Below are 11738 nucleotides of genomic sequence, written 5' to 3'. Positions count from 1 at the left end.
GATCATTGAGGTTTTCCCTTCTAGCGCAACTCCTTAACTGGTCAATCGGCCGCCAGGTCCATGGGCTGAGTGTAAGACAGTAATTAATCCAAGCAAATTACTATTTACTACAGGAAAAAAAAAAACTCCAATGGGGGTGTTTTTACTGTTTGTCATTGTAAAAGCTACTAAGACTTACGCATTAAGTCACCCGACAGCAGTGATAACGACCAATTAACAGTCTCAATCATTTCAGCCCCCACGCGACCACTATCCAAACCCAAAAGCAGAAAAAAAAAATAAATCCCAATCCAATCTAAAAAAATAATAATCTTTGATCCGACAACATCAACATGAGCCAAGAAGAGAAAAACAAAGGAGTCCCAGTTCCAGCTGAACACCACCACATCCAGCATCAACAAAATGACCCTCCCCCTCCTCCTCCTCCTCAGTATGGCACCTTCCAAGGTGTTGCCAACTACCCTCCACCGCTTCCACCGCAGCAGCAGCATCAGCATCAGCATCAGCCTGTGATCGGCTTGCCTCAGCCTGCTCCTCCGCCTGGCGCCACCCACCCGTCCGCTCCTCCTCCTCTTCCTCAGTACTATGCTCAGGGCTATCAAACCGTTCCAGGTACTTCTACTTCTTTTTGTTCTTTTTGAATTCTTGGGTTTTTTTCTTGTTTTGGATTTTGATCCATTTGTGCATTTGGGTATTGATCGCTAGTTGCCCGAAACTGGGTTTCATTTAAGCTCAATTGATAAGAGTGGATTTTTAACTGTAGTCTTTTTCTTTCTTGAATTATTGGGCTTTTCTTGTTTTAGATTTTGACCCATTATTGAAAGAATGCATTTTTGTTGTGTAATTTGGTTGTTGTTGGTGTCGTTGTTTAGATCAATGAAAATGATGTGAAAATTAGATGTTTTGATTTGATCACTACTTGCCCAAAATTGGGCTCTAGTTAGCTCAATTAATAAAGGTTCGTGTAGTCGTATAAGGACCTGGGTTTGGACCCTGTACGCCAAAAACTAATTGATGTCTTGGCTTGGGGAGATCAGACAATATAGGTTTGAAATGTTGTCCTATCTATATACTGTTTGCCCAAAACATTGATTTTTGGGTTATATAGGTTGTTTAATGTATGCTGAATATATACATTGACACGTATGCAAGTGTTGGGTTTTAATTTATGCTGCCAAGAGTGATTTTTGGGGTTATATAAGTTGCTTAATTTAGATGAGGTGGAAGAGGTTTATATTGCAAGTTCATGGCCAAAATTTAAGTTTTAGCAAGAGGCTAGTTATTTTCATTTTTGAGCTTGCTAACATTGCTTTAAGTATCAATGTTCGTCTTATTAAACGAAAAGAAATATTAAAATTCAAATTTGAAATAAAATTAAAGAGCCAAATGCGTTGTAGCTCAAGTGGTTGTCATCTCTGGGTGTTTCCAAGATATCTAGAGTTCAAATCCGCCCTCCCTTGTTATAACTATCAAATTATCAAAACAAAGAAATAAAATTAAAGAGACCTATGGTTTTTAATTATTAATAAAGGTTCTTGCAGTTGAATAAGGACTTGGGTTCGGACCCTCTACACCAAAAACCAATTGATGTCTTGACCTGGTGAGATCAGACAATATAGGTTTGAAATGTTGTCCTATCTATATACTGTTTTCCCAAAACATTGATTTTTGGGTGTTGTTTAATTTATGCTGAATATATACATTGACACATATGCAAGTGTTGGGTTTTAATTTATGCTGCCAAGAGTGATTTTTGGGGTTATATAGGTTGCTTTATTTAGATGAGATGGAAGAGGTTTATAGTGCAAGTTCATGGCCAAAATTTAAGTTTTAGCAAGTGGCTAGTTATTTTCATTTTTTAGCTTGCTAACATTGCTTTAAGCATAAATGTTCATCTTATTAAACGAAAAGAAATATTAAAATTCAAATTTGAAATAAAATTAAAGAGCCAAGTGCGTTGTAGCTCAAGTGGTTGTCATCTCTCGGTGTTTCCATGATATCTAGAGTTCAAATCTGCCCTCCCTTATTGTAACTATCAAATTATAAAAACAAAGAAATGAAATTAAAGAAACCTATGGTTTTTAATTATTAATAATAACAAATATGGAAAATAGAAACTCATAATCACATAGGTTTATTTTATAAAAAACAAATATCCTTTAGTATCCGTTTGGATCTGGATTATTGTGGCTGCGTTTTGCTTATTTGCTTTTTCTCCTTTTCTTTCTTTTTTTTGTTTATGCTGCGGGAGACAAATCGCGCAGTGCGCGAACTGTGCGCGCACTGTGCGTGCACTGTTCGCACACTTTTTCAGTAACTTTTTATTAAAAATGGGTCCCGCAGTACTATTCACAGATTTAAAAAAATATTTTGCTACAGTGTTTTCAGTTTTTAGCAATAAGTTCTATCTAAACGGACCCTTAGTGTGATCAATATGATTAAAATTTGCTTGGGAAGGTTTCCATACATATGTTTTGAGATAGATTTGATTTTTGCTTTATGTTTTTTTTTGTAAGGGGAGTTTTTGGGCATTGAGAGATCTCTTATGGGCATGAGTGGGCCTTGTATATGGGCTACTAGTAACTTACTTTGCTTAGGACTACCATCATGTGCACACTTCAAACTGATATCCTTTGTGATTATCTACCTGAAACATGTAAAAAGGCATTGACAGTTGCCTTGTATGAGTAAGGTGGAGGGTGAGGTTGTGGGTTCAAGGCCAACTGGGTGCCTGTGAAGTTGCCATAAAAATGAGCAATAAGGTGTTGGCTTTGCATGAGCTATCTTCAACCGAGATAATAGGACTAGGCTGTCTTGGGTTTCATAACCACTCATTCAATTCCCCTAAATGTTTTGGTTTATAATTCATGGTGGAGCTAAAGTATAGCAATGATATGGATAAAAAAACTAATTTATGGCAATATTTAAACCAAAGCTATTATGGACTGATAAGTTTTGTGGTTTTTAAATTGAAATGTAGCTGTGCAGCACAAAATCTATTAATGATAGAATTTCATTAGGTGATTACTTAGTTTTTAAAATATTTTCTTTTTGGCTATTGAAGTCGCTAAAGTAGCCACCAAAACCAGTAAAATGAAAGGAATAGTGGACTGTTCATATAATGATGCAATCAACTTTAAATGATCTGGTCTTCTGGTTTCTGTATGATTCCACTGGAAATCTATTCATAGAAGTTTGTAAGTGAGTTGGATAGTCAAGTTGTCAGTGCTAAACTCACTGGATCTGACTAATAAAGAAATTGTGAGTGAGTTGATTGAAATTTTCCTGTGAGGGACTGCAAGATTTCAAATTCCAGTGGTCATATCTGAAGTAAACTATCTCCAATAATGTCTATTCATACATTCCATATAATTTCTGGATACAATTTTTTGGTAGTTTTTTTTTTCATTCTTATCCTCCATCATCATTAGTCTTCACCTAAACACATTGGCATTTGAATTTATTTACTAAAAAATTTGGATATCATTAATTTTGCCAGGTTATGCTGTTGCTGAGGGAAGACCAGTGGCAGTGAGAGAGCATCGCCTTCCTTGCTGTGGAATCGGTTGTGGCTGGTTCCTGTAAGTTGTCATTGTTATTTCTTTATAATCAGATTTTTAGACTCACAGAAGAATAAATTCAACACATACATTCAAAAAGAATTGACAATGAATTTTTTAGTTATATCCTTGAATGTGGAGGTTACTGTCAATTTGTGATTTCAGGAGTCAATTCTTCACATATAATTGATTTTTAATTTTTTACTGGGAAGTTTGATTAATACCTGATAAAATTTTATTAAAAAAGATTTTAATGTTCGGAATATTATACTATTGAGCTCAGGATGCATAATTGAAAAATAAAAAATAAAAAATAAAAAAAAGAAAGAAGAAAGAAGGAAAGAGAAAAAAGAAAAATAAGCAGGTATGAACATCAGAAGATCAAGGTTGATTCCTAATATTTATACAGCATTCTGGTTTTTGTTATATGGAAAGCTGTTAAACTTCTGTCAACATCTGGAGGCACACAATTGTATAGTGCAAATTCTACATTCCTGGCTTGCAGTAGCATGGAGCAGAGGACTTGATGTGTGTAGAAATTCAAAGAAGAAGAAGACATTAAAATGGGGCTCAAATCATATTCTCTTCCTCACTTTTAAGTCTATTCTTGTGGTGTAATCCACTTTCTAAGTTGAGTTTATGTCAGAGATATAATTTAGGTTTCCTTGTAGGGTGCCAGTCTTGCTTGTTTTTTTATTTTTGTAGGTGTCTCCCTTAGGTTTTTATGCTCATTGTTATTTTGAAAATACTCATAAAACTTCTTCTTTTTTAATATGTATACATATATATATATATAAAGGTAAATAATTTTATTAGGGTTCAAGTGAGAGCCTAATGGTAATGACATTTTTTGTAGTGTCCCATGTTTGTGATTCGAACCTTACCCCCCCCCCCCCCCCCCAACTATCTACCTATCAAAAAAACATAGGTAAATAATTTCATTAAAAAGTAAAAAATAAAAATCATTAATAACTAGATTGTCTCCTTTCTAGTTTGACTTTGCCTAGGTACCCACCCAGGCAATGATAATACTGAAATTTGGAATATCTTTAACTTGGTTCTTATGCTGGAAGTTGGGTATCCATGGTATTTACATTTATAACTTTGCATATGACAACTTACCTACATTTCAATCATTTAAGGCATTGCTAGATGAACGTCTTATCTAATTAGCTATTTATTATCATTTAGTATTTCTTTGAAAATTCTTTTTCTGCAACTTTGTTTTTTCATATATTTCACTGTTATAAGTACTTTCATATTTGTTTAAATAAATTAGAAAATTGAGGCATCCACCCTAGTTGATTTGCTTTGGCCTCCATTTGCTGTATGTTATTTGTTTTTGGTGCAATCTTTCTGATCAGAAAACCTGAGTGTATACAGAACATTAGAAGTAATGTTTTAAACATGCATGTGCAAATACAGATATTATTTAAGATTGTTATGGTGAAGCTCTTCCAGTTTGATGACTTTCCTGGCTGTGGAATAGAAAATACTACTTGGCCTTCTGGTTGTTGTGTTCATTCATAGACACTTAAGATCCTTTAGCATCTGTCTTGGGCTTGGGGCCACATTGTTTGAAGCAAATTTTTTCCTTATTCATTTCCTGCCTTCCTTTGCTAAAAAGAACTTTTATGTGGAAACAAATAATCCTCTCTCTATGCACTTTATTTAGCAGTTAAATGTTGACATGGCTTGCTTCCAGTTAACTAGTACTCTTAGTTCAAGAGAAAGGTTCATGATCCAGGTAAATCTGATTGACAGTGAGAATCTACTAGAATAGGCTATCAGGTTCAGTGGCCTAAATCAAGTTAAGAGTAGGTGGACACTTGGGTGCCTGAAAATTTCTGTCCAAATTTCTTGAATCACTCACTCTCAGTTAGCCTGGGACTGATGCATGCTTACCCTCAATAACATTTTTTTTTAATAGTTACTTACCCTCAATAGCTTGGTTTGGGTTTTTGAATTTTGTTGGCTGGGAGTATGTTTTTTCCCCCTCTCTGCTTAAATTTCTGGAATCATGTATTTGCCTTTTGGTTTTGGTTATGTAATGCTATTGTTATGATGGGAACCATTGAGGATGTTGTGTCTTCAATGTTTATCATATCTCTGTTCTCTCTATTGTTTGCAATAAAATATTATGGGTTGTTAATACTGAGAAAAGGCTGCTCTTTTGAAGGTTTATTATTGGTTTCTTCCTTGCTGCCATCCCCTGGTATGTTGGGGGATTTATTCTACTCTGTTCCAGAATTGATTACAGAGAGAAACCAGGATTTATTGCTTGCACAGTTGCTGTGAGTAACATCTCTCTCTCTCTCTCTCTCTCTCTCTCTCTCTCTCTCTCTTGAAGATATGCTCTACTTATTATTCTACTAACATATTCTTTTACCAACAAGTTTCGTGGATTTTCCCCATCACAATCGCTCCCCTTTCTCTCTCTCTCACAACTCACTCTTTTTTAACTATTTATCTCTCTCTCTCTCTCTCTCTCTCTCTCTCTCTCTCTCTCTTATATATATGTGTGTGTGTGTGTGTGTGTGTGTGTCTATATATATATATATATAATGATAATCTATTGTTAGATGTTTATTCTTGTCAGCAACAGCTAGTATACTTAAACAATTATACTGGAGCCAATGCCCATGTTTAAATTCAGATTCAGCTTGAGTCCTAATCAAGACAGATTTTCCTTTGATGTTTTTTAGTTGAAAATGCTAACTTCTGGATACAAAATATCATTATTAGAATTGTTAATGGGATTGTATCTAACTAAAATATGAATTTGAGCTAGTTATAGTGAGATATTAGAAATCATATTTGAATTAATTTGAACCATAAAAACCTTATTCAAGTTGAAAGTTAAATCTTTATTGGGCCTGATCAGGTCAGACTAGAATACTGTTCTGATCTGTTAACAGCCCGCATTGCCATATTGGGTCTGGTCAGGCCATATTTTTATTCTGTCCAACTAGATGAACAAACACTACCGGAAGGCCCTACCCTTGCAATTATGATAAATTGAGTAAGATGAGATCAATGGCCACATGCTACTCTTTAACCAATAAACCATTTTATGATTTGAAACCTCAGATTTTGTTGGTTTGGGAACGGCTTATCTAGCTTTTTGTTGATATTTTTTTTGTAGTGTGTTAAAGTATGCTTATACTTTGAAAAAGTGAGGTTTTAAAATGCTATACATAAAAGTTTAAAGCTAAGAGTTGAACTTATAAGCTGATGCCAAACAGACTGGGTGTATTACAACTCATCTCAAGAATGAAAACCCTGAATCCAGATCTAAAAAATTTCGGTGTATTACAAATCTCACGGAGGGCAAGGGTTTTAGAATAATGAAATTGAGAGAGAATTTACAAAGGAAAAATAAAACTTCAATGGTACAACTGTAGGTGGAAATCATGAATGTGGTTAAATTAGGGATGGATGATGTTCTCCCTGTGTATTACATCATCCTCAATCCTATTTCATCTTCACCTTTTCGTGTACCCTATAAATTCGATTTGGTAAACAGTAGTCTCAATTTATGGTTTTTTGTCCTTTATTGTTCAATTAGATTTCAGAAGAGCAAGGTTAGAGCTTTTCCTTACATTTTATGTTGTCTAACACTTCTTTAATACTGTTCCATCTACAGGCAATTCTTGCTACCCTTGCTATTATTCTTGGTGCGACAAAGGGAGCTGATGATTGGTGATCTTGCAAGAGTTATGTACGTTGCAAACCGATGTATATGCTTGCTGCACTTCCCTGAAAATTTATTTTGAGCCTGGCATGGTTAAAAGATTTAGTTTGAAAATAGTGAAAATAAAAAAATGATAGCTCCCTCAATGTTTTATATTATGAGCCCAGAGGTGTCCTAACTTAGTTGCAAGGCATAGGCATCATGTGTTGAAAACCATGGGTTCAATCTAATGGTCAGAAACAAAACAGGAAAAATGGTTTAATGTTATGTATTTGTAGTGTTTTGAGCATGATCAGCTGCACTTTAAATTTTTACAATATATTTATTTCTGTTTGTGGTATTTTTGAGAAAGAAGTTGTGTTTAACTATAGACCTGAAATTCTCAAAACTTGAATGTATCTACTATATTTTGTTATGTGTTCTGCCATATTGTAAGAGAATGAATGTTGAACTTGAATTTCAACTTGATTATGGTGGGTACAATGCAGAGTGTAGCTATTGAGGCCTTGAGTTGAAAGATGCTGCAGAGTTGGATGATAGCTATTGTGTTTTTGACAAGTTACAGTGCATTAAACAGAGGTTTTTAAGTTGTCGCATAGAGAAAATAGCTACCTTTTTCCCGCTATAATTCAGCAACAATTGATGAAAAAGAAGATAAAAATGCTCTCTCTGCTAAGCGTCTTTAAACACTTTTATGTGTTTTCCCTTTCTTTTTTTTTTTTTTTTTTCCTGATAAACCCACGAAATCCCGAATGCCCAAAATAGACTTCTTGTGGAGCTGATAGCAGCACTCTTTGCTACTAGGTTGTTAGCACAATTAATAGTTTCTCTACACATATGGAAAATGTTTATAGAAAGATCTAATTGCCGTTTTAGTAACCATGTGGGCTTCAGTGCTCGTTCTCCATCATGCACAACCTCTAGCCGGGTCAGATGATCCTTGTTTGAGTGCACAGCTCACTGATGTTATTTTCACTTTAATCTGTTCAAGGTGTTGATATCTCTCCACTTTAACAGATTGATTGCATGGCTCAAGCTCATGCCAGACTAGACAATTAGTAGCCATTTGATTACGCATAGAAGCTTGGGATACACTAAGTATAGGAAACCTAGGTAAGCCACTTTCTCTTGTCACCCTCATGAAATGCTAGTACTAGTAGGCAATACCATTTCAGCATTGTCATCAGTCCCATTAATCAAAATTGTGTGGCTTTTATAGAGTAGATGTCATAAGTTAAAATTTTATGTATTTATAAAAAAAAATTAAAAAAATTAATTGACTTTTGAGTTTTGACACACGGCCAAACCAAGTAGACATTCTTGCTTTGTTATGGACTTGAACAGTATACAACTAGTCAAACAATTTTACTTTTGTTTTTTTCTACCACTTGAATTACCAAAATTTACTGGCTTTTGTATGTTGTGAGTTGTGTGGTATTAAACCCGGGTTCCCACTTCCCTGTGTGTTCAATCCGTGTCTTCATAAAAAAAAAAAAAAGACCAAAATTTAAAAACCCAAAAAAAAAAAAAACCTGATGAGAAACGGCCCAAACTGTCTCCCTCATAAGAGCTCAAGACAAAGGACGACAGTGAAGAGCTAGATATGGACCCTTTCACTTTACAAGCAGGCTTATTGTGATTAGCAAGTAGCAACATACAAAATTTTGATCTTATATATTAAAACTAGTGAAGAGATGGTAACTGAGTGATCATAGATCAATGCAAATTATCTCATATTTGATTTGGCCACTTGAATATTTTTGTACGTTTTAACACTTTTGCTTCAAAACATTAGAGACTTTATTGAGTGTAATATGTTAGTACGTTTTAACACTTTTACTTTAAGAGGATTACTTTCACTATCGACATGTTTTTTCATAAAATTATAATACCACAATTTATTCCTATATTTAGAAAAAAAAAAAAAAAGGAACAAAGAAGAAATCTATGGGTTATAAGAAATTTTATGATATTTTCACATTCTAATAACCAAAAAATATAAAAAATAACATCAAGATAAAGATACTTTAAAGAAGTGCACTTCTTTCTCTTTACGTAGAATCTACTCATTTAAATATTTTAAAATTGAGTATACTTTGCTTGTTTAAATATTTTCAATGTCCTTTTCTTGAAAACAAAAAATATTATAAAAAAAAAGTAGTCCAATGTCCATTAATAGTCAACTATTTCAGTTTCTAATCAAATTATATGTGAAATTTGCAACAAAGGTTACCAGAGGGCCAAAACTTGCATTTTCAATACTTCACCAATGAATCCATTATCTTCCATGGAAGCTATGGCAAAGAACAAAGTAGTTTGTGTTTGTCCTGAGAAGACAGGCATGCACCACGATCCGTCGAGGGTGCTTGGAGACCTCACCGGAGTAGAGAAGCACTGCAGCCAAAAGCACAGTGCAGAAGAAATGGAAGTGCCAGAAATGTTCTAAGAAATATGGGCTGCAGTAATGGTAAAAATTGTGGGAATGTAGAGTACAAATGTCATTGTGGAACACTCTTCTCCAATTGCTACTTTCCAATATTTTTTTTGTTTTGTTGTTGAAGAATTTAGTAATCTTAACGACGTAGATGCTTTCATGGGTTGAAAAGGATCCTAGTTTCAAATACATTAAACCATATTCTCTAGGGTATTATAGGAACATATTTCAACCTGTTGGTAAAGTCCAACAACATCTCAATGGGTTCGTTGTGATCCAAACTGCCATGCAATAGGTACCCAAACTTTGAAGGAAGTTAAATACTTGATAGAATCACAGAGAGATAAATTGTTTGTTAAAAAGTTGATAAAAACAATTAAATTATTATTTGTGTGAAAATTACTGCAATTTATTACCATCATTTGGAAATTAAATAGGATATTCATTTGAAATTACTATGATATTTAAGTCCAACTTTTATTATATAGTATATAATATGATTATGAAAAGAAAAATGAGTTTGTAATTTATAAGTCCATCTAATAAAAATAATTTATGTAATCAAATTATGAAAATAATAATAATTGCAAAATCTAACATGCATATTGAAAGGGAGAAAAATTGAAATTCAGCTCAACCATGTACTCTAATTGTAAAATTTCTCTACCAAAACTCAAGAACTTGCTTACTAACAAAATTTTGATTACACGTGAATTAAGAGGTTAATTGTTATTTTTCAATGGGGTTATTTTTTATTTTAGAAAACTTAGAACGTATTGGGTAACTCAATTTTAAAACAATCTATGTTTTTTTTTAAAAAGAATTGGGACCCACTAAAATGTTTTTATTTGGCCGATTGCTTTTGGAAAATAATTTACAAAAGACTTTCTCTAATTTTCATCATGGTAATCTGTTTTTTGACCTCTCTCTCTCTCTCTCTCTCTCTCTCTCTCTCTACTGAGACCATCAACCATTGTGACACTACAACCATCACGAGACACCGATACACAACACTATAAGACCATAACCACCCCGAGACATTGATCCATAGCCACTGTGATCTCAATCGTTGATCTACAACCATAGCAACTCTAGGCCATCACCCTTTTTTTTTTTTGTTAATTGTGGTTGATTATTTAATTTATTAATTTTTAGTATGTAATTTGTTAATTGTGTTGTGCAATTGGTGGTTTGGGTACAGTGGAGCATCACCGATTGTGAGGGGGCTGTTTGTGTTTTTACTTTTTGTGCTTTTTTAAGAGTAAATAATTGAAATAGAAAACAAGTGCCCCACACATTTTTGAGGTAAGAAATCACTTAAAATTTGTTTTTTAGAGTAATCTCTCAAAACACATAAGAAAACAAGTTTTGAAAACATAAAACAGAAAACAAGGACCAAACAAGCCCTTATATTATGTTATATATATATTGTTGGTACCCGTTTTTTATAAAGGGGCCAACAAAGGAAAAGTCCAATAACTAGCAAAAATGGATGCAATAAGAGATTAGTAAGTAATAGCAGAAACAAAGGACCGTAAAAGCCCAAAAGAAAAGAGAGAAAGGAATAAAGCCCAATGGGCCAACTCGGCAAGAAATAGCAACAAGTAGATCCACAGGTCCAAGAAGAGGCAAAAGTGGGATAAGCCCATACCATCCTCCATAAATGATAAGCACGGGCAGAGAGAATGTAGGAGTAAAACGAGACAAAGTTGAGCAGCAACGGTAGAAACAGAGTAGGAAAAAAATAAAAACAAAAACATAAAGTAGTGGAACGACCACACTATGGCCGAAGTACCAACAACCTGTACCTAGCTAATGCAAAAGAGGTGGGCCTACGGTCAAGACACTTATTGAGGGTGTGGTTTGGTGGAGGGGGGAAAATGATCTATTTTCGGTATCCAACAAGAGCCTCTTTTGGGAGATGCTTTGCTGAGATAACATCTTTACCCAAACATATGTAGTAAATGGTTGGGACTATTTGATGCATGCTAGAGAGGTAGGTAGAGAGAAACCCAATGCTTTACCCATTAGAATGGGAGGGAAAAACTCA

The 11738-nt window shown here is 34.2% G+C and overlaps 1 protein-coding gene across 1 annotated transcript; it reads left to right on the top strand.

Moving 5' to 3' along the window:
* The first annotated feature begins 234 nt into the window (after positions 1-234).
* On the top strand, positions 235-7719 carry LOC142615781 (large ribosomal subunit protein eL20z). Its single transcript, XM_075788610.1, has 4 exons — positions 235-612; positions 3500-3581; positions 5740-5854; positions 7207-7719. The coding sequence occupies exons 1-4, from the start codon at positions 333-335 to the stop codon at positions 7264-7266; spliced, it is 537 nt and encodes a 178-aa protein (XP_075644725.1). The 5' UTR covers positions 235-332; the 3' UTR covers positions 7267-7719.
* The last annotated feature ends 4019 nt before the right edge of the window (positions 7720-11738 follow it).

This window comes from Castanea sativa, chromosome 11, assembly GCF_040712315.1.
Source record: "Castanea sativa cultivar Marrone di Chiusa Pesio chromosome 11, ASM4071231v1".
NCBI lineage: Eukaryota > Viridiplantae > Streptophyta > Magnoliopsida > Fagales > Fagaceae > Castanea > Castanea sativa.
The sequence above is the reverse complement of the archived record's forward strand: the minus strand, read 5'-3'. Positions and strand labels throughout refer to the sequence as shown.

What these genes read in the sequence shown, in the direction of transcription:
- LOC142615781 (XM_075788610.1), top strand. Translation starts at nt 333, where the DNA reads ATGAGCCAAGAAGAGAAAAACAAAGGAGTCCCAGTTCCAGCTGAACAC. An exon ending in GGGCTATCAAACCGTTCCAG is followed by an intron (nt 613 to 3,499) that starts GTACTTCTACTT and finishes TAATTTTGCCAG; the next exon opens with GTTATGCTGTTGCTGAGGGA. An exon ending in TTATTGCTTGCACAGTTGCT is followed by an intron (nt 5,855 to 7,206) that starts GTGAGTAACATC and finishes TTCCATCTACAG; the next exon opens with GCAATTCTTGCTACCCTTGC.